At 38.8% G+C, this 23,792-nt stretch overlaps 1 protein-coding gene across 9 annotated transcripts in view; it reads right to left on the reverse strand.

Moving 5' to 3' along the window:
* Positions 1-23,792, reverse strand: part of Nup205 (nuclear pore complex protein Nup205) — a 797,639-nt gene that overhangs the window by 541,889 nt on the left and 231,958 nt on the right. For all 9 annotated transcript variants that reach the window (XM_067782251.1, XM_067782250.1, XM_067782256.1 and 6 more), the window contains 2 exons: positions 8,036-8,589; positions 7,486-7,980 (listed from right to left, as the gene is read on the reverse strand). In XM_067782251.1, the coding sequence (XP_067638352.1) occupies positions 7,486-7,980; positions 8,036-8,589 (1,049 nt within the window). The remainder of the gene's footprint in view (positions 1-7,485; positions 7,981-8,035; positions 8,590-23,792) is intronic.

Here is a 23,792-nt window from a genome sequence, read left to right on the forward strand (position 1 = left end):
CTGGATACTGTAACAGATTAAATGCTTACTTGTCCAGAATCATCTCCGACATACGCAATGCATTCCCTGCATGCGATGTGTCCCCACATGACACCAAACATCTTTTCAATTGTAATGTGGAACCTAAGCCTCTAACAGCAGCATCCCTATGGCCTCACCCTGTCGAATGTGCTAGCTTCCTAAGATTCCCGTTAGAGAACTTTGATGAAAATCTGTGAGTGGTCGCACCTATTGAATGGAGCGAAGCACTGTCAACACAACGACAACGACAGCAAAGAACATAGCCAAAAACAATTGTATTGATTTCGACCATTTAAACGGTTATGGTCGTGTAGCAAGTTGCGCCAGTCGCTTCTTTTGACAAACTGGCTTAAACTGTTAACACCAAGGGAATTTAAATCGTTTCTCCGCCAGTCCTTCCAGCGGGCTCCGAAAAGAGTACTTTTTTAGCCGGAGCATCATCTTTCATTCGCATAACATGGCCTAACCAGCGAAGCCATTGTGTTCGCTGGCCTATATTGATGTGTGTGGTTTTAAATGATCTTCGGTTCACCATAAACTGAACATGAAAATTGTTTGCCTTTAGTTATTTTTTTTGGGTGAACTTTTTTCGACTATCGGCCAATTCGGGTGAACAAAAGTTCACTTCGAAACATCTGATGCTCTTTTGTGAATTAACAAGGATGCATTTTCCTAAAATAAGTAAACACGTTTAGATAGCTCTTAGGTTTTTATTGATCGAGCTCGAGGAGAACATAAATGAGAAAGCTATACGGAGGTAATGCGGTGTGGGCAATATTAATTGACGACTCTTTCTGACGCGAGTGCGTGTGCCGGAAAAGAAGAGGCGAAACGGGGGCAGAGGCTTATTCTCGGCATAGCTTCTATCCATTCTACGTAGTACATAGGTAGATTTTAGACATTTAGGCGGCCATAATTGAATTTCTGAAAGTTGCCACAATTACAAAAACAGCACTTCCACAGCTTAAGAATAGACAGGGGAACAATAATTCTACCCCTTCCCATCCATCGCATACCTGGCGTTAGCTGTCAAGTAATCGGAATTTCTGAAACGCGTGTTATGGTTTTTTTTATCCGATGTGAAATCGCATGTTTTAACGTAATATTTTAAATTTTAAGACAATTGAATTAAGTTATTGTGATGGATTCTGATATTTCAGGTAAGTACTAACATTATTAATGGTGTTTATGATTTTTAAAAGTTATAAATTGATAAAAAAAACCCCTATTTTATTTTGGATGTTAAAAAAAAAAAATTTATTTGATTTTTGGTGTTCAAAACCAGTTTTGTTATGTTTCCAAGTCCGTCCAAGTGAAAATTAGTTTTGAACATGGTACCTGGCACAATAGCTTGCCAACTGCATTAAATTTAGCTGCAGATACTTGCAGATAGGGGGTTAGATAGAGGGTTTTATACACCCTTGTTGCTGTACAACATGAAAAATAGCCTCACTGTGCATGTATTTTTTAGTGTTACACAGTGTAATATCTATTCAAATATAACCGATTAGTTACACAAATTATTATAATTTTTCATAAGACCAATTAAAAATTTACCCTAGATAAAGACAGATGTAAGTTATTACACTTCTTGCTGTACAACAAGAAAAATAGCCTCAGTGCGCAGGTATTTTTTAGTGCTAAACAGTGTAATATCTATTTTTTTAATAAAACAGATTAATTACACAAATTATTATTATTTTTCATTTATTAAACAGTTTTAAGAAGATATAGGCAATAAAATATTTTTGGCCGCCTAAAACTTGAAAATCTACCTATGTGCGTAGATTGTATCAATCGGCCGTGTGAGCTGGAGCCGCCTATGGTGCGAGAAAGAGGGGGCAGTTGATGTGTCCTGCTAGCCAGCGCTGCTGCTAGACGGTGGCGGAGACACGCTAGAGCGTGAATTGCGAGACATTCTTGGAGCGAACAGCAGGCATCCACAAAAAATTTCCAGAAATTTCGGGGTCGACGAATGTTGGTTTCTAGCACAGAGCATCCCGAACGATGCAAATCTCGTTACACACTGACAAGAGTATGACAGTCTGAGATAGATCCTTTTCCGGCACATGCAACAAGACCACATCCTAGGACTGGGGTTGCATTCAATACCTTCCACGGTTGGTATGGAGCAGTCCAGCTGCAAGGATCTGATCCGAGGATGACAATTTGTAAACTCAACAAATTAAATGGGGTACACTGAAGTGATAGCCCTTGGCCGGGAAAAATCCCGAGAACTGGCTGACGTTGGAAGCACTGGCTCCTTCTCTTCCTGTTCCGAAGGTTTTGGGGAGTTTTAATGATGTTGACGGTACTTTATCGGATATTGATCCCGTACGCTTCGGAAAATATCACCATTAAGGCTCAACCCCGATCATGGCGGGCAGAATTTGATATTAACATGTTGAACCTTCTAGGTCATCTTATCGCCTCCGTCCGTGAGGAGCCCGGGGTGGCATGCTAAATAAACAAGATTCGCTACGGGTTTGGGTTGTACAAGCTATAAATTGCGCTGACCACCCCTAAAATTGTTGAGCTACACTGCCTCTTGAAATTTTTGTTCTCCGAGGCCACGGTGGAATAACCAGATGAAGTAAGCCGTCAGACTTACTCTTAATTCTTCTGATATTCGGCTATATGAAAAATTTTCATCAATGTTGTCCCCGAAAGAGTGTTGCATTTTGCCACTTTTGGTACATTTACACACAAACGTATTAGATGAATATCTGTAGTGATCATTGAATTTGGTTTATTGGTAAACAAGTGTGTAAGCGTACATTGTACATGTAATTTCGATTAACATGGTAGGTATATCTGTGGTACGGTTTTCGTGCAAATGACGATAATTACATACAACTATTTTATTTTCTCTCGGAGAAACTTTTCATGGAAGAAATACACTCGGAGATCCTGTCAAATCCTGTCACTGCAGAGGGGTGACCCCGTTTAGAAAAAGTTTTGTAGTTGGAAAAATTTACTTCTAAATTTTTGATTTTGCTTTGCCGGAACTTGAACCTAGGATCTTCGTTGTGGTAGGCGGAGCCTTCTACGTTATATAGTATGAGAGAGAATCGAAATTTGAAAACTGAATTTCACACGTGTCGTGTACAAACAATTGATTTTTAAGCAAAGTTTTTCTTCAAATTAACTTATTTAGCTTTTTGTTACTCTAACAAACCGTGATACAAGTACTACCAAATGTAGTATTATAATTTCACTGAAGTTTTACCTCACTGGCTCTAACCAAAAAATCCGGTGATTTTTTGTGGTCCCGAACAAACGCATGCTTATTTGCGATTTTCCACACACATATACAAGAGTAGGTTTATAATTTTATTTAATGGTTGGCTGGTTTCTAGCTTTAAAAATGCATTTTAATAATAATTTGTGTGAAAAAGTTATAGTTTTTCATTAGTTAAGGTCTAAAAATGAAAAAAATATGTACGATTTGTCTCGTACCACGTGGAATTCTCCAGTAGCAATTATGTGAAGAGCGGGTGGAACACTTTTAGTGAATCACTTGCGCTGAGTGCTTTATCGCTGCCTCCGTTTGAGAGGACATATACGACTTCCCTCTAGAATCTAAGCACTCTCTAGACATTGGCTAACAGGTCGCGCTTAACGTTCTGACACAAATTTGACCCGGGCTAGAAAGCTTCCATCCTCCGGCGAATTATTGGTAACATTTTAAATTGTTCCTATGCTCAGTTCCGTATTTTTTGACCAGGTGACAGCCGTGTAACTTTGTGGATCTTTTAATATTTAAACTTTGAGCTGGATTAAACAACATTTCTGGAAATTTCGAAGTCGATCGTCCTCACTAGAATTGTTGATATCTGAAAATGCTGTGTAAATGTGTTTTCAAGAATATACATTTTTTCAAATACATGGGAAAAAACGATAGATGCTATAGATCTCGAATTTGTATGTGTGTTCTTTACGTAAATTTTTCATTTTTATATAGAAAGTGGGATTTTATGAACTGGTCTAGCGCAATTCCATTTTAAAAAGGAAAGACGGTTATAAATAACATCACAACATCTTCAACCGTTTTTCAAGTCGATGCAAAGATTTTCAAAGGAGTCGAAGACCTTAGTGGACGTTGTCACGCGCTTTTTTGTCATCCAAAATAGTTAAGATACAATTTTTAGGTCAACCTAGCACAGTTCTTCATATAAAATTTTAGCACAGTAGCTTTGAGTATTGAATTATCGCTAAGCCGTTGCCGTAGCCTTTACATTGTTGTTGTTGTTGTCGTAGCAATGCTTCGCCCCATCCAATAGGTGCGACCAGTCACAACTTGTCATCAATGTCTTCTAACGGGAGTCCAAGGAAACTCGCTGTTTCAGCAGGGGTGGACCATAATGAGAGGGGTGTTAGAGGCGTTGGTTCCACATTACAAATGAGGAGATGGTTGGTGTCATGTGGGGGCACATTGCAAGCAGGGGTTGATTCTGGATAGGTAAGAGTTTAAACTGTTACAGTACCCAGATAAAAGTTGAGCTAGAATGACTCGTGTTTCCCTAGGGAGAGTGCGTTCCCCCTCTGCTAGTTCTAGGTATTTTTCTTTGAGTACCTGATTTGCCGGGCAATTCCTGACATAGAGGTCCCACGCCTGTTTGGGGTATCACTAAGGACCTGCTTGTGCTTTTTTGGTTCATACGGCTGTGTTCTCAGGTGCCGTATTTCCTCATAATATTTACGGAGATTACCCCTTAAGCCCCTGGGCGGTCTAGCCTCATCAATCAGTGTCTGTTGGGATGCCCATGTTTCTGGGTATTTTGGCAGGCCTGTATTTTCTTCCAGTGAGTACCCTTTAGGCTTAGCGACCATATCGGGGACGCGTAGCATGCAATCGGCCGGCCATTTGTTTTATAAGTGGTGATAAACGTTTCTTTATCTTTACCCCAATTGCTGCCGGCAATTTCGGCCCTGGATTTTCAGTACAATTGCGGCTGCATGCTCTCCAGAATGTAGATCCTGATCGAACGTCACACCCAAGATTTTAGGGTGTAAGACAGTGGGCTGTGGGCCTGGGCCTGTGGCCATTATTGTGCAGTCATCGGCGTAGGAAACTATAGTGACTCCTTCTGGTGGTGTAGGTATCTTTGATATGTAGAAGTTAAGCAAAAGTGGGGATAAGACACCACCCTGTGGCACCCCTTGTTTAACTCTTCTTGGTTTGGATATTACGTTCCTGAATTGCACCGATGCTTGCCGACCAGACAGATAATTTGCGGTTCACCTTTCGAGACTTGGCCCATCCAGGTCTTGCAGTAAGTGCCGTGGTTGGCCGTATCAGAAGCTTTTGAAGTAAAGCGATTGTCTATGGGAATTGTAATCATCCTCCTGTCCTTTCTTAAAGTGGATGAAAGTAGTGCGTTTATCTCAGGGCGGTATCCACTAGTGCAACAGGTGACAGGAGGGATGTAGATGCTGATGATTTCTAAGTTTACATCGCCTGACCGGACAGATATGCCTTGACATTCTAGGAAACTGCCCCTGCGGCCGAAGTCGGGATCGAATTGATTATATTGCACTGGGTGGTGGGTGATAAACGCGAGACCGCCTCCATTTCCACTCTCACGATCTTTTCTGTGGACGATATACCCAGAGCAGATTTCGCTGTGAGTTTAGTCTCTTGAATCGCAGCGATGCGGATGTTATGCCGCTTTATGAAATCAACCATCTCAGTGATCTTCCCAGTTAATCCATTACAGTTTAACTGAAGAATTCTGAAGTGTAACTAGGGGGACGTCGTCACTCTAGGGGTAAGTCAAGCGTGACTGCGCCTGAGTTGACGGAGGCCAGGACGCAGTTGCTGTTGTGGCCCTGGGACTGGACGTCCCTGGGTAAGCATTGGGGTACCCGGTAGAGTTGGGTTTGCGGCCTGGCAGCGTGGCGCGACGAAACCCGTCGGGGTTGCCGTCGCTGAGACCAGAACATTTAGGAAAGTGGCTCCGTCTAAGACAGGAGCTGCATTGGGCAGATGTCGCAAACATATATGTATATTCTGTGCTGGAAAACGGTGCAAAAGGTGGAAGGGACGAAGAGTCTGTTTCCCTGACGTACTCGAATGCTAGTGCCGGAAAGAGGAGGAGAAGACGGGGGCTGACACTCGGCATTGCATCGACTCTACTACGGAGATTGTAGTTATGCGTAGGAGCGGCCGTATGAACTGGTGGCGCCATGGGGTGCGAGCAGCAGCGGGTACTTGTTGCGGCTTGCTGAGCAGCAGGGCTGCTGGAAGGTAGTGGGGACGCTAAGGCGCAGAATACGGGACGCTCTTGGGCGTGAACAGCAAGGAGCCACAAAACATTTATAAAAGTTAAGAGGACGTCGGGTTTTGGGGTCCAGCCCAGAACAGCCTTTCCGATGCAACCATCCCTTGCACATGACACACTGATAAGAGTGTGACCGTTCTAGAAAGATTCTTTTCCGGCAAATCAATTTCTCTGGACCGGGGTCAGGTAAAGGTCCCGGATTAGGTTCGATACCTTCCGGGAGTGGGGAGAATATGGCGCAGTCCCGCTGCAAGGATATCCTTGGAGGATGACAATTTGTGGGAGGGGCGCAACAATTAAATGGGGTTACACTGAAATGACAGCGCTTGGTCGGGAAAAATCCCGAGTCGCTCCGGTATATAAAACCGGTTGCCTTGGGAAACGGCCGTAGCCTTTGAGTATTGAATTATCACAGACTTATATTTCATTCTAAAAAAATATTTATTTTTTACAGGAGTATTAGTCGCTGTCAGAAGAAGTAGTGTGTTGAATTTCATTACAATACATTTCTTTAAATCAAAGTTATTGCAAAAAAGCACGTGTTATGATGACCCCTCGTACAAATAGGCTGCCGGATAAACCCATGAATGGATGAGCAATGCTAACATAAACTTTTCTTTCGGTTGACGCCACAGATTTTTCCGGTTGACTTAAATAGAATATCAAAAAAATCGCTAGGCGCTACAATCGGTCAAGTCGATATAATATTAACTACAAACTATTAAAATTCGGAGTTTTTCATGAAGTTCAAACCTCTCTGGATCCCCCCATACATAAAGGAATGCGTTATTATCGAATTTATGAGTCATTATCCATCATTTTTCCAAGTAAAATTAGATGTTTTATCAAACGCTTACGTAAAAAGTGAAGTTTTGATCTATAATAACTTATGAGGAAATAAATTTAACGAAAATTGATTAAAGATCCTTTTAGCGCAATCAAGTTCCCATGAGTATATTTATCTCTTTGGCGAAAATAATTTTTTTTGAGGAAACATTATTTTTTTGTAAAAAAGTTCCAGCACACCATACAAACTATGTATATATTGACCTTACGGCTCGGATTATTAAATTATAAATTAATAAATTTTGTTTGGTGTGATAGTTTTTCTTAAACTAAGCATCTAGATGGTGTCTCTTACATGCACTTTCATATATTGAATGGAAATTATTATACTTACGAGTAGTATTGAATTATAGATCCAAAGAAATGTTCCCAAGACAAAGTTGTACTTCCAGTCAGCCCAGAGGATTGTTTCAAAAGATTGAAAGTATTCCGCGCAGACCTCTCACAGCTTGTCAAACCAGCTATCATTTTTAAATACGACACAAACAGAGTTGATGGTAACAGGTCTCCAGCTAGACGAATAAATTTAAACAATGACACAGAACGTGTAGTTGCTTTGGATGGGCTGAACGTTGAATCAAGTGGTTCCCAAAACTGTACACAAAATGAGAGTCCTGCCCTATTATCTTTGTAAAACTTGGCAATACATAGCATCAGCATTTCAAAGCTATGATCTAAGTTATATGGAGGTTCCAAGCCTTCCCTCAAAAATCCCATAACAGTTCGTGCGGTTTCATCAGCCTTTCCCCTTAATTCTGTTACTTTAGAATGCATAAACTCAATGAAGTCAGTAATTAGCATATGGATACGACGGTAGAAAAACTCATGCCTAAATTCGACAAGAATTAGTGAACAACGTATTTATTAATAAGGAAGCTACCTACCGATATAATGTTTTATTTTCTAAAACATAGTGTAACAAAAAATCAAATACTTTGTTGCTTATAGCTGCGTCAATTAGTTGCTCGTCAGTTGATATAATTTTAGACGAAGAATTTGGTACTTGCTGGGATGAATGTCGGAAACCAGTCAAGGCCAAACCAAATGCAAGCTCTAAGACTGCATTAAGACCGTCTTGATAGCTCACGGTGAGAGCTTCATGCACAGTTTGTAAAAAATCTCCTTGTGAAAGAATGGGTATATTATGAGTAATAGCAGTTGATGCTTCCGATCTAAGGAGAACACTTGTATCGCATGCGTATAATAAAGCGAAGATCACGGTTAAAGTTATGTCGTTTATTACTCCTGATGCTTGCCCTTGAGCTAAAGTTGACAAGTTTTTAATAAGCTTAACTACAATTGCTTTCGGAAGGCCACGCTGAGCCGCCCAATAAAACAAAGCAGTTGCAAGGCCTAATTTGATGTCATGGTAAAGTCGCTGGATTTGGTTTTGATGTTTTTTCGATCCTAAGGCTCGGTTTTTTGTTAATATGACAATCTATAAGAAAAAAAAAACATTTATATAAATTATCTGCACAGTTTACTATTTTTTTAATAGAAACATGGGTTCGAATCGAGCTTAAGGCCTAAACAATAATAATTTCTTTTATTTTTTTATTATTATAGTTATATGTTAGACTAGAAAAAAAAAATTTTTAATAGAGCTTTTTTGGTCGTTAAATTTAAAGCAAAAACATTAGTTTTTCTTTTTTTCTCCGACGCGTTTCGACACGTTATTGTGTCTTCTTCAGGGAGACTATGTATTTATTTTAACAAGAAAACATAATTAGAACATATTTTCTAAATTATAGTACATACATACCTTAATAAAAATTGTAGATTTTGAATTAATTACACATTTTTACAAAATATATACATTTAACATAAACTACATTTTTACATTTAAAAAACATCCACACTCTATTCCAGCTGTTCGTCAATTGTTGGTTATCACACATTAGTATGCACAGCTGATATTATCTACATCCTCTTTGTAGTTCATGGCATTATTTATCTCGGATCCGAAGCCCTTCTAACGTTAATCTTCTCTTTGTTTTGCTCTCCCATCTATTATGCGTACATTATCGAAATCAGCTGAGTGATCGAAATTGTTAAGGTGCTGCGCCAAAGCTGTCGTCATCTTTCTATTTTTGCGTCTGCTTTATGTTCGCCTATTCTCACTCCCAAAGCTCGTTTCGTTGTTCCTATATATATTTTATCGCAAGGTTCGCCTTCTTTACCATTGAATTTAATTTCATAAATAACCTTGTGTTGTTGTTCCTTTTTAGTTCTGTCTTTAGTTTTTGTAAATATTGTATTAAGTGTTTGATGTGGTCAATGAGCGAAGGCTATAGTGTTGTTGGTTATATATGCGCCTAACGTTTCATGTCTGTTAGTCCTGGTAGATATGTTATGCCGGTAAATATTTTTTTTTTTTGGTTATCTGTTTTTGTGTTCTCATTTGAATGTTTGCTATTGTTCATTTTTGTTGCGATCCATTTTTGTATTAGGGTGTTCGGAAATTCGTTTTTATATAAAATATTTTTGATTTTAACGTTGTTTTATTTTCTGAACTCCTGGTCGCTGAGATTATAAATTTTTTCAATCAGGTTCAACGCAGTGTTCCTTTTTTGAGTCCAGGGATGATTCGAGTTGAAATTAATTATCCTGAACGAGGCTACAGACTTGGCATACCAGTTTGTTTTTATGCCATTGTTGTATCTGTGGAGTTGAATATCCAAAAACGCCAACTTTGTATTTTCTTGTTCTTCGCAAGTAAATTTAATTTTTGTATGTTGGTTGTTGAGGGTTTTCAGTATCATTTCTACGTATGTTTTCTTAATTATAGCAAATGTGTCGTCTACATATTTCTTTATGTATTTTATATATATATTCCTTTTGATTTTAGTTCAGCCATACTATCGTCTAGTATTTTGTCGAAGAAAATATCCGCTATAGTCGGGGATAGAGGATTCCCCATTGGCATTCCAAATATTTGTTGGTATATTATTTCGTCGCTAACAAAGTAGTTGTTGTCTCAAACAAAATTCTAGTACAGATAAAAATTGCTTCCTCGTAAGAGTTGTTTGGTTCTCCAGAGTTGGCTACTTTTGCATGATTGTTCGGATTGCTAAGTGGATTGGAATGTTCGTAAAAGGCGAAACGACGCCAAAGGATACCAGTATTTCGTCGTCTTCGATTCTAATATCTTTTAAATCTTCTTTCAATTGTAAAGAGTTTTTGATATTGAAATTTTTCGAGGAAAAATATTAAAGAATATTGTAGACAAAATACTAGACGATAGTATCGCTGAACTAAAATCAAAAGGAATATATATAAAATACATAAAGACATATGTAGACGACACATTTGCTATAATTAAGAAAACCGACGTAGAAATGATACTGAAAACCCTCAACAACCAACATACAAAAATTAAATTTACTTGCGAAAAACAAGAAAATACAAAGTTGGCCTTTTTGGATATTCAACTCCACAGATACAACAATGGCATAAAAACAAACTGGTATGCCAAGTCTGTAGCCTCGTCCAGGATAATTAATTTCAACTCGAATCATCCCTGGACTCAAAAAAGGAACACTGCGTTGAACCTGATTGAAAAAATTTATAATCTCAGCGACCAGGAGTTCAGAAAATAAAACAACGTTAAAATCAAAAATATTTTATATAAAAACGAATTTCCGAACACCCTAATACAAAAATGGATCGCAACAAAAATGAACAATAGCAAACATTCAAATGAAAACACAAAAACAGATAAACAGAAAAAAATATTTACCGGCATAACATATGTACCAGGACTAACAGCCATGAGAACGTTAGGCGAATACATACCCAACAACACTATAGCCTTCGCTCATCGACCACATCAAACAATACAATATTTACAAAAACTAAAGACAGAAATAAAAAGGAACAACACAAGGTTATTTATGAAATTAAATTCAATGGTAAAGAAGGCGAACCTTGCGATAAAATATATATAGGAACAACGAAACGAGCTTTGGGAGTGAGAATAGGCGAACATAAAGCAGACGCAAAAATAGAAAGATGACGACAGCTTTGGCGCAGCACATCAACAATTTCGATAATGCACGCATAATAGATGTGGAAAGCAGAACAAAGAGAAGATTAACGTTTGAAGGGCTTCGAATCCAACAGCAGATAAATAATGCCATGAACTACAAAGAGGATGTAGATAATATCAGCTGTGCATACAAATGTGTGATAACCAACAATTGACGAACAGCTGGGATAGGGTGTGGATGTTTTTTAAATGTAAAAATGTAGTTTATGTTAAATGTATATATTTTGTAAAAATGTGTAATTAATTCAAAATCTGCAATTTTTATTTTTATTAAGGTATGTATGTACTATAATTAGGAAATATGTTCTAATTATGTTTTCTTGTTAAAATAAATACATAGTCTCCTTGAAGAAGACACAATAACGTGTCGAAACGCGTCGGAGAAAAAAAGAAAAACTAATGTTTTTGCTTTAAATTTAACGACCAAAAAAGCTCTAATAAAAAAATCAACTGAACAATTCCCTTGGTCTAATAAATACCAAAAAAATGTTTAGGTTAAACGGTTTTATTGAAAACAGTACTTACATCTTATAACTTTAAACGAGCCATTCTTAAATGATATTTGGCACAGAGATAATGTATCACCTTCTAAGACTTTCTACCTAGGTGTTGCCACTCATAATGTTTCACAAGGTTGCCACCTATTCGAAATTAAAAAAAATTGCACGAGATATGCCGATATGGGTATCAAACGAAATGTATTTCACTCCGCATTGCAATAGGGACATTTTTGAGTAGAGTTGCCACCTATTCGAAATTAAAAAAATTGCATTAGAAATGCCTATAAGGGTATCAAACGAAACTTATTTCACTCCGCATTACAATAGGGACATTTTTGAGTAGCGTTGCCATTTAGGGTTGCCACCTATCCGCAATTCTAAGGCTTTATACCTAGGTGTTGCCACTCAGAATGTTTCACAAGGTTGCCACCTATTCGACATTAAAAAAAATTGCACGAGATATGCCGATATGGGTATCAAACGAAAGGTATTTCACTCCACATTATAATAGCGAAATTTTTGAGTAGGGTTGCCATTTAGGGGTATTCACCTATTCGAAATTTAAAAAAATTCATGAGATATACCGATATGGGTATCAAACGAAACTTATTTCTCTTCGCATTACAATAGGAACATTTTTGAGTAGGGTTGCCATTTAGGGTTGCCACCTATCCGAAATAAAAAAAAATTGCATGAGGTATGCCGATATAGGTACCAAGCGAAAGGTATTTCACTCCGTATTACAATAGGGGCATTTTTGAGTAAGGTTACCATTTAGGGTTGCCACCTGTTCTAAATTTAAAAAAAAATTGCATGAGATATACCGATATGGGTATCAAACGAAAGGTATTTCACTCCGCATTATATTAGGGAAATTTTTGGGTGGGGTTGCCGTTTAGGGTTGCCACCTATTCGAAATTAAAAAAAAAATGCATGAGATATGCCGATATGGGTATCAAACGAAAGGTATTTCACTACGCATTACAATAGGGACATTTTTGAGAAGGGTTGCCATTTAGGGTTGGGGTAGTTAGACGAAATAGTACTCTACTTACTCATATTCTATTAAAGCTTTAAAGTTAAAAATCTTCGTAAAAAAATCTTACACATGATTCGACTTAATTTTCTTAATTTCACACACGCTAATAAAATTGAAATGCAATATCAAGACACCGTGGCAAATTCTAGCAAAATATATTTAAATGCATATTTTTGGCAAAAATGAAATGAATAATTGCAATTTCTCACAGATTACTATTAGAAAGATTTCTCACCATAGCAAAAAGATATTTTACCATGGTAATTTGCTACCGTTGAACACTAGAGGCATATGTTCAATTTGAAAACGACATCTAATCATTTAACTACTTACCAACAGATGGCGCTTAGGGAAGTAAATTGACATTTAATTAAAATAACTAATAATTGTCATTCGTCCTAGGTAGTTACTAGTCATCACACTCCTCACCAATCTAGGGCGTTGATTAAATAGAAGCGTTGGGCGCGTGAAATTCGGCCCCTTGATTTGTAAAAAAAAATATATCATAAAATTCGTAAATATAATGAGTTTGAGATGTTTTTCACAAAAATTATTGTGTTTTTATTATTATTGTTAATGTCCTCAGCTGGATTCGAACCCATGATCCTACGCCGATAAAATAACAACAAAATTGTTAATACATTCCGGAGCACGGGAAAATAGGTGAAAAGGTTGTCGTAAAAATAAGCCCACAATGCCTCACCGACAGATGTTGCTGTTTTTATTTTTGTAGCAGTGCTGCGCCTCATCCAATTGCAACTAAAGAGATCGTTAATGTCATGTTGTTGTTGTTGTAGCGATAAGGACACTCCCCAAAGGTTTTGGGGGCTGTTATCGATGTTAATGGCCCTTTGCTGGATACAGTACTTTTCGGTAGATTTGAGGATTGTATTACGGCTCTGGACTTTAAGTACAGGTACACCACCCTGTAGTACCCTTTGTTTAAGTCTTCTGGGTTTAGATGTTACGTTCCTGAGTTGCACCGATGCCTGCCGGCCAGACAAATAATTTACGGTCCACCTTTGAGACTTGGGGGAAGAGAGGACCCTTTCAAGTATTGCAGTAACGTGCCGTGGTTGACTGCATCAAAAGCTGTGGATAAATCTAGCGCTTCGAATACTACGTTCGAATACTGCTTTATAAGCGGTCCATGGCCATTTTCTATAGTAAATCCCTCTTTTCCAAGTATTTTAAGCAACATCGTAGCTATGCCGTCTGGGCCTACTGCTTTAGGTGGTTTAGCATGCACGATGGCGTCTTCAACCTCTTTCGCGGTAATAGTAATAAGGGACGCGCTTTATGCTTGTGTGAGTGTCTGTTGGGCCGCCGTCTTGCTTTGCCAACCGTAAAATGCTTTACGTATTGTCGGCAGAAAGCGCTCCTGCATTTTTTCGCATCCGACAACACTTAATCGCCAAAGGCGATGGATATTTTGTCATTGTGCTTAGTCGGGTTCGATGAGACTTTACGGTAGACCATAGCTTACCTACACCTGCAGAGAGGTTACAATCCTTTAGACGCTCATCCCCTTTCTCCCGCTTGTGTTTATCCACTTACTGCCTGATACGTTGGTTTATGTCACTTATTTGGTAGTCGCCAGGGTCGTGCTGTCTTATAAGGCCAGGTTCTCCCGCTAAAGCTGCGGCCTCCACTGGAAAGTGTGGCCGGACCTTCGAGATTCTTCCAGCGTGTAAAACGAGCCGACGGGGATGTTGCAGAATGTTTTGTAGTCTGACTAGTTTCCTTTTTTGAAGTTCATGAAAGTGCGTTTTTCAGAAGTGATAAATTCGGCTGATCGCTCGAGCGATAGTTTGTGTAGGTGGTCGGATGCCAATGTTACCATCTGCTGCAAGTTCACCCACTTACCCATGCGCTCACGATGGAAATACATGTGGGGGCTTATCCGTTTATGGTGAAGAATGGTTTCTTTTATTTTGTCCGTCTGTAGATCAGAATGCCACAGATCGTGGTATCCACTGAATTCGCCTAGAATAATGCGATTTTAACCAGTAAGTAGTGCGCTGATGTCAGGGCTGTATCCACCGGGGTAGCAGGTAAGGGTGGGACTATTCGAATAATAAACTCTTTTATTCGCCAGGTATTCGTAATTCGAATAATATTTATTCGAACTTTATATTCGTTTATTCGCTTCCATTTATTCGAATTCCTTTCCTTATTATTCGAATAGTACGTCGGATTCCCCCGGGCCCGGTGTTTCTGAGGGGGCCGCGAGTTAGAGGTACTAAGACATTTTTCTCAATTCAGGAGAGTCTTTAGTTGTTCCATGTGCAATTTTTAAGCCGAATTTCAAAAGCAACGAATATCTTCATTTCGTTTTAATATTATGGTGAAGTGTGAAAAATAATTTGAAGTCCTTTTCCTTAAAATTTAAGAATAACTATTTCATTTGGCCATATTTGATAATATGTTTGTGGAGGAAGATATTGAAGAGTATTGTGATTAATAATTCGGATGTTATAAGTGAAGAGGATGATGTAAATGGCTGTGGTGCTGGCGAGGATGCTGTTGATATGCAACAGCATCGAGATTTTGATATAGAGGTCGAAGATATGTATGACGCTACCGATATAGAAGACGACAAAGAAGCATTACATAAACAATTAGCAATTAATCAACCAGATATAATTGAAATAGGTCCTTCCGATTTGAATGTTGCCGCACAATCGCCAAAACGTGCTCGCTTTAATATTAATTATTCGATTGGACCAACCGGTGAATTGGAGAAACATATAAAAGTGCAAAAACAGCACCATCACACACAACAACTACAAAACCAACAACAGCATCTTCAGCATAATAATAATATAAAACAATATAAAATGCAACCACAGCATATTGTGGTACAAACAATCACAAATGGTAGTAATACAACATCAATACAGCAACAGGAACAACAATTGGTAGTATTAGTGGTGCACTCTCCTCAATAACTAATGGTGCAATGCCAAATAATCGTCGCAAAATACAATTAATCAATCGTATTGCTTAAGAATTCTGTAAAAAAAATGTTAAATTACACAAAGATCCACTCAAGCATTTGTTCCTAATTAACAGATCTTAGATAGGGATGTAAACAATATGGCGCATAATCATAGTCAAAATAAAATAGGTTTTAAATTTAGTTTCAGCTTTTTTGACAGATAGCACATAGAAAATTATGTCAAAAAGCTGCAACTAAATTAAAAATCTATTTTATTTTGACTATGATTATGCGCTTATGTATTTTAATTAAATTTTTTCAATACATGCGATATACAACATATATACTATGTGGTATATCATATTAAGTCATACAGAAGCATATGTTTCAAAAAGGTAAAAAAAAAAATATAATATTTGCAATATCATACCAAAAGCCACGAAGAAGTTGATACATCCTCAATAATGAAACTCATAAGATATTTTTTTATTAAAATATTGAATAACCAAACCGTAAATTACTTAAGTAATTGTTAATCAAACATTGAGGATTTTTCTCAGAGAACTATTATGGAGTGGAATATCACCCTAACTCGGATACTTGCTCGAAAATGCCATATCTCATAGTAAATTTTAAAAGCACCCTATCGGAGGATTTGTTTCACAAATAACCCATCTCAGAATTTGGCGGCCTACCTTGAATTGTTTTCATAAAAGCTCGATCCTTTATTCAAATGTATTGAATTTATGCTCATTCCGGGCAATAATTAAACTCTCTCTAGCGCGTTCTTTAACTAAATTCTGAAAAAGATCCTTTTTCAAAAGTTTTTTGAAAAGGCGTTTTCGAAACGCCAGTAAAAAATGAAAAACATCTAGGGTGTGAACTTTCCCGCTTTTAACTCTTTCACGCTCTTAACAATCAGTTAAACTTTTTTGTTGTTGTTTCGCGAAGCAATGGGAAAATGTTTTTAATAAAAAAGGCGAACATTTACCCGAAAAGTCTTGATAAATCAAGAATTTCATAAATTCATACGCTGTTTGACAATATGACTTCTAAAAATTTTTATTAATCAATTCATGGTAAGATATAAATAGTTCGATAGTTCCATGCTTAGTTGGAGAATTTTTTTTTTAATTTAGGGTAAACACAGTTTCGCATTATCTGGGATGTTAACTTGATGCCTCGTTATTATAACATAATCTCTGTTGTTTGTTGCTATTTCCCTTTGAAATGGCAGCTGCGATGAGCTGGTAAAATATAAACCGTTATACAACATTTATCTCTGCTGAGTTAAATTTGCTTTTTCACAGCAGGTGACTAAATTTGTACACGAAAAAAGAAGAAGAAATTTGAAAATAAACAATTATGTATTATTGTGAAAAGTAAAAATTAAATTAATATTAACAAAATACACATTCAACCAAAAAAGGATATTAAGGCCTATTTGTAGAACGACAAGTTATATTTTTAAATCAGAGTTAGTATCTCATGAAGGGTTGAACTCAAACTGACAAATTTGAAAATCAACTCTGAAGAAAAAAAAGTTGACTTTCCGTTGTGAAAGTGGACCTAACAGATTGGACCTTTAATTGGGCAGAAAACTGTGATTACCCTAAATTTGGTAAAGAAGACTTGCTTTGGTGGACAACGAAATGTGCCACTTTGCCGATTTTATCTAAAACGATTGATGAATAAAGTATTATAACTTGGTCTAAAGCTTCACAACGTCCATTATGAGGGTGTTGATTGTGCAAAGATGTTTTGGGCCATTCAGTGAAAGGTTTTTAGTTTTAAACTACAAATAATAAATATTCAAAACTTTATTTTTTAATTAGCACGGTTTACAGTATAAAGTTGAAATTGCTTTTTATATATTCAATTTTGAAGTTTTTTTATATAAAATTATGCCTAATCCAGGGCGTTATGCCGACCGTGCCTATTGGACGATTTCAAGCCAGGGGATAAATTCGGCTGTATTCGAACAGAGCCTTCTCGATACCGGGCCACCTAGGGAAGTATTTATGGCCTTAAGGGCCTCTGCTATGGCGGACGGTTCTTTCCCCGTATATAATACTGGACCCCCTGGCCCGCCTTGTCGGGCAGGTGGTCGTACGACCAAGATGAACGACTCATTACCTGATTGTAATAAGGACGATGTAAAGTCGGACTCGGCGAGCGAGAGTAGTGCTGATTCAATGAACTCCGTGTTGGAGAAGCACACAAATGAAAACGGAGTAGAAGAGTGGAGAAGGGTACGGAGCAGAGGAAGTAAAAGAGCTCTCTCGCAGTACGGTGCAGCACTGAGAATTGTACAATGCTTGGGAGCAGTGGTCGACCCAACAGAAGTGGAGATCGAGCGCTTGGAATGGGCCCATGAAGCGGTAGAAGTAGGTCGAAGGCAGAGAAACCCTCGGTCCTTTCGGACAAATGACTACTGAAAGGTGGAGATCTGTAGAAAGGGAGCTTATTAGCTTAATGCTTAAGATGATGCGGGAAGAACCAAGTAAGCCCCTTCCAACCTTTGATTCGGGGGATGGTATAATGGTGTGAAGATGATAGCGTGCGACAACATCGCAAGCTTGCGGTGGCTGGAGGAAGTGGTTCCAAACCTCCAAAGGCAAGGCACGAACGCGCGGTTTGATATGGTGGAAAAAGCGCAAATCCCCACGGTACCAAAAGTTAAGGTATGGATACCATGCGTGATGAAGTCGGAGGATACACTGCGACTTCTGCAGAATCAGAATCCGAACATACCGACACAGGATTGGAAGGTACTTACTGTATCTCGGCCTACTGAGGATGGTCAGTTCTACATCTTCCAAATAAACAAGCAGGCGGAGGATATTTTTTACACGCAGCTGGGCAAAATGTCCTTTGGCACTGGCAAAATTTACATGAGACTCAGGAAAAGAAGTCCCGAGGATAAAAAACCTAACACGCTAGAGGTGGGCGAAGTCGAAAGGACCCCAAAAGCCTAAGGGAAAAAAGACAGGTGGAGGTCCCCGACATCACCACAAACATGCTAGAAGAGGACCAACCGCTAAATGGTGCTGTGACTCGCACAGAGAAACACCCGGCACAACAGTCACGAGAGGCTGAAAGGGGCCTCGAATACTCTAAACCAAAAGTGCAAGGGGAGGACGACGACGTCAAGGCGAAGGTGCTGGAGGGGGACAAACAGCCCAATCGTGCTGCGAGTTACAGATAAACCTCCAACACAGTAAAGTGGCATCGAGCGAACTCCTCCTAACCCTTGAGTAGGGTTCGTTTGACGTGGCGCTGATCCAGGAGCCGTGGCTCTCATCGGGAGGAAAGGTTTCTGGACTTAGCGCGCGCGGTTTTGGCGTTTACTACGCGCAAACGGAAGGACGGGTGCGAGCTGTAGTAATGGTAAGGAAACAGCTGCATTTATATATGCTGCCTAATTACACCACTGAGGATCTCGTAGCGGTGGCCGTTGAGCAAAAGAATAAGCAGGCATTTATCCTGGCATCCTGCTACATGGCCCATGCTGCGGAGGTTCCACCGATGGAGTGCCAAAGGCTAGTACAGGAGGAAGGGCGCAAAAGGCGGTTGGTCATAGGCGCAGATGCAAATGCGCACTACAGTGCGTGGGGAGGAGCAGATACGGACGAGAGAGGCGAATCTCTATTTTGTTACATCCTGCAAACCAATTTGCAGATAGCCAACAGGGGAAATGTCCCTACATATATTGGTCCAACATCCAGCAATGTTCTGGATATTACATTGAGCTCCGAGCGTGATATATCAAGGTATGATTGGATGGTTCTTGATAGACCATCCATCTCCGACCATGCGTACATCAGTTCAGCATCCCCCTAAAGAGGGTAGAGTAGGGAGGAACCATTAGAAACCCTACGTCAACGAACTGGACTAAATTCTAGAAACATGTAGAAACAAAACTGGGACAACCCAAAGAGGTTGCTAATGTAGAGGAACTGGAGGAGTCGAATGAATTCCTAACAAGGACGCTTATGAGTGCGTATAACAAAGCTTGCCCTCTAAGAAGATTCAGAGGAAAAGCAAAGCCGCCATGGTGGAGCAATGAGCCGAGTCTTCTAAGAAGACAGGTAAAAGAAATGTTTAAGGTCGCAAAGACCGCGGAAAGCGAAGCGTGTCGGGACGAGTACAGGGATCTACAAGCGTGAAATTACCAAGGCGAAGAGAAACTCATGGAAAAGTTTCTGTACGGACATAGAGTGCTCCAGCGAAACAGCACGGTTGAAAAAAGTCCTAGCAAAGGGACACATAGCCCAGGTACTAATAAAGAAAGAGAACGGGGAATGGTCACGTAATAGTGAGGAATACCTTGAGGTGCTTCTCGATACACATTTCCCATCGGGATACGGTTTAGAAGAGCCAACAGACATCACTCACACTTCGATCACGGAGCTAGTAGTGCCGGTATTGGTGACCGATACCAATATCGAGTGGGCAGTGAAGACGTTTTCTAAGTTTAAATCACCGGGCCTTGCTACAAGTCTCAAGTAGGGCGGTCGTGGAATGGCTTAAAATAATATTCGATGGGTGCATAAGACTGAGTCATGTACCGCACTCTTGGAGAACTGCTCGTGTAGCTTTTCTACCAAAGGTAGGAAAGATCGGTCACGTGTATGCCAAAGATTGTACACCCATTAGCTGAACATCATTTCTGCTCAAAACCTTTGAGAGGCTGATAGATGTGTACATAAAGTCCAACGTGGATGAAAAGCTGCTCTCCACAACACAACATGCGTACGCCAAAGGCAATTCGGTAGACACCGCATTGCATAGGGTGGTAATAAGCATAGAGAAATCCCTGGAATATAAAGAGTATGCTCTAGGAGTCTTCTTGGACATTGCCGGGGCTTTCAATAATGTTGCAAAATGGGCGATTATGGATGGTCTTAATTACAATAAAGTACATCCTGCCTTAATCATATGGCTCGGCTGCATGTTAAATTGCAGAAAAATTACATCAAAATGGGGATTGTACGAGGCCACGAAATCAGTGGACAGGGGCACGCCGCAGGGAGGGGTACTATCACCTCTGCTGTGGACGCTGGTCATCAACCAACTGCTCACGCAATTCGATGAGGATCCGTAAAACTCACGGCTTACGCAGATTACGTTGCAATTGTCATAAGTGGAAAGTGCCTTCCAACGATTAGTTCTTTGATGGATCGGGCGCTTCGGGATATTCATACCTGGACATCTAATACCGGGTTGAAAGTCAATGCGGAGAATACGGATATGGTCTTGTTTACAAAGAGGTACAAGGTCCCAAATTGGACCAAGCCTAAGTTAGGAGGGGTGACCTTACAGGAGAAACCTTCCACAAAATATCTAGGAATCATCCTAGATAGTAAGCTATCATGGAAGCTCAAGAGGGTCAAGATGGCCTCAACGGCACTCTATGCATGTAAAAGAATGCTGGGGTGTACGTGGGGCCTATCGCCCTCTCTTTCTCATTAGGTTTTTAGAGCGATTGTAAGCCCTATTCTATACTATGGAGTTCTTGTTTGGTGGAAAGCCTCACAAAAACCAACATACCTCAAAAAATTAGAGGGGGTATGCAGACTATCGATGCTTAGCATTACGGGAGCCCTGAAAACAACCTCGACGGCTGCACTGTATGCCATTCTGCACATTCCACCTGTAGACCTGGTAGCAAAGAACAAAGCACTAACGACCGCAACCAGGCTCGGTGCTTCGGGGCAGCTTGAGCGCCGACCATATGGCCATGGTAGTATAGCGTCATCAATCATTAGACGAACAGATTACCTGATTCCCTATCTGCGCTTTGAGGGAGATCCGAAGGCCACAATAGAGGTGGAAGGTTGGCGCAAGGGTGCGAAAATGGCGGACGAAGCGATGCATGTGTACACCTATGCACAGTGTTTCGTGTAGAACAAGCTAGCTGGACAAAATTATTTTATGAGATTTTCAGTTTCATATGCAGTCATTGATTACAACTACATACGTCATTTTTTTCAGCCATATGTTCTTTTTTTTTAATTTTTTTCCAAAATTTTACATCATATGCATATATTTGCTTATTTCATATACAGTAAATCATGTGAATAAGTGACATAGATCCAAAAAAAATTTAAAGGACTTAAGAATAATAAAAAAAAATATTTAATTGTACTTAAATTGAATGGACTACAAATCTCAATACTCCAAAAAATTCTAAAAATTCGGAAAAAAAATTAATATTTTTTATGAAAATTCGTCGAATTTTTCAAATACTTTTTAAATATAATTTAGTTTTTGTTATAGATCGTGACAAATTTTCTTATGGGAAATTAGTTAAAATAAATTTGCGAAAGCGAAAATTGTAAGAATAGTCAAAAAAGGGGTGTCTACTTATTTATGTGAGTGACTGTACATATGTACATACATATTTTGTATTTATTTGAGTATTTATCCTGGGACTACAATTTTTACAAAATTATTTTATAGTACCAGTCAGGAATGTAAAAGTGAATTACAATAATAATAATAACAATGTAAATAATTAAATTAATTATGTGAAAATTACTTATTACAAAAACTTAAAAGTAAAGTATCATACAAAATAGAAAAGACAATATATTTAAATTAAATAAAACCTGATCCAACAAAAAGTTATAGGGTAGGTTATCTTTTATAATTATGTTATTATTCGCTATCATCACTTTCATTCGATGAGTCACTTGTGGAATAGTCATGAGCATCAGCAACACTACTGTGAAAGCTTGAAACAACTGGGGTATTTATTGACTCCTCAACATTATCGGGGGACAGTAAATTTAAGACTTCTGAAGTCAAACTTTTAAATTTGTTCTTAGGTATCTCCCTAAAACTGTTAACTAAAGGTTCCGATGTTATAAGCAACATATTTATAAGATCTCTATTCGTGGCTTCACGCGACTGCTTTTGTGTGTTATCATCCCTGAATCGTCTCAAATCTTTGTTACGGGCTTCCTGTGCTTCCTCAGAAAGTTGAACAATAGGTAAAATTGCTGATTTTATAATATCAGTACTATGCACTAAGATTTTATGAACTGTAACAGGCATATTAAACCATTGATAGAGATCTATGTATAGTTTTTTAGTCTCCACCGCAAATTTTTCAAATCTTTGGATATTTATATTGTACCCAGATGCTAATGCGCGAAGGAGAGTGTCGAATCTTTTGATGAGCGTTACATCCAATCTCGTAATCTCAGCACTAGCCTCAGAATTTTCGAAAAACCTACGAGCAGTGTTGCCGTCATTGGTATTGCCGAAACCTGGTTTTGGTTTATCTACTACAATCCAAGTGCCCTTTTTAAATTTATTCTGCGTTTCGTTGGAACGTAGCTTTACACTCTCTTTATATGCCTCATTCCTAAGCTGCCATTTTTTTACTTCGAGGCGATAACTTATGTGAAGCAAGCATTCAAAACATCTTATCCATGCATGGAGAGTAGACAAACCAAAACCAAGATTATCTCGGTTAGGCGTAAAGTCCCGTAACTCATTATTCATATCTTTTGGAGTGGCACCACAAATATAACACTTTTGTGCGGAAGAAGTTTCAGTCAAAGCATTGCAAACTGTTCCGTCAATCATTGTTAGAAGCATATTGTGATTTACGGAAACTTCGTATTCTTCGAGCATGTACTTTGTTGGCAACAACGCATTTATCTCCTCTTAAACTTTGTTCGTTTCAAAAACAATAAAACCTTTTGTTTCTTTAGAAAAAAATAAATTTAATTGGACGAAAGTACATGGTAGAAGAAGGTCGAGGATTCTGCCAAACAATGTTACCTTTTTCATCCTGTGATTGAAGAGGAACGAAAGAAAATATAAACAAAAACTCATCAGTGTCAGAACAGCATGTACACTTTTGCTTATATGTGCTATGGCCAGAGCTTCCATCGCAACCCCACTTGCTGATTAAAGTATACGTCAAGTTTGTAGGAAATATACTAACAAAAACTTCTTGATTTGCTAAATCTAAACGCTCAACAGTTTAATCTAATACGGACTGGACTTTAATTTCCGCAGGTGTTTAACCCACATCAATTTCATTTGGATAGCATTCTGCCTTAGCTTTTCTTAGACTATAAAATGATGGATAAAC

Source organism: Eurosta solidaginis, chromosome 4, assembly GCF_040869045.1.
Source record: "Eurosta solidaginis isolate ZX-2024a chromosome 4, ASM4086904v1, whole genome shotgun sequence".
Classification (NCBI taxonomy): Eukaryota; Metazoa; Arthropoda; class Insecta; order Diptera; family Tephritidae; genus Eurosta; species Eurosta solidaginis.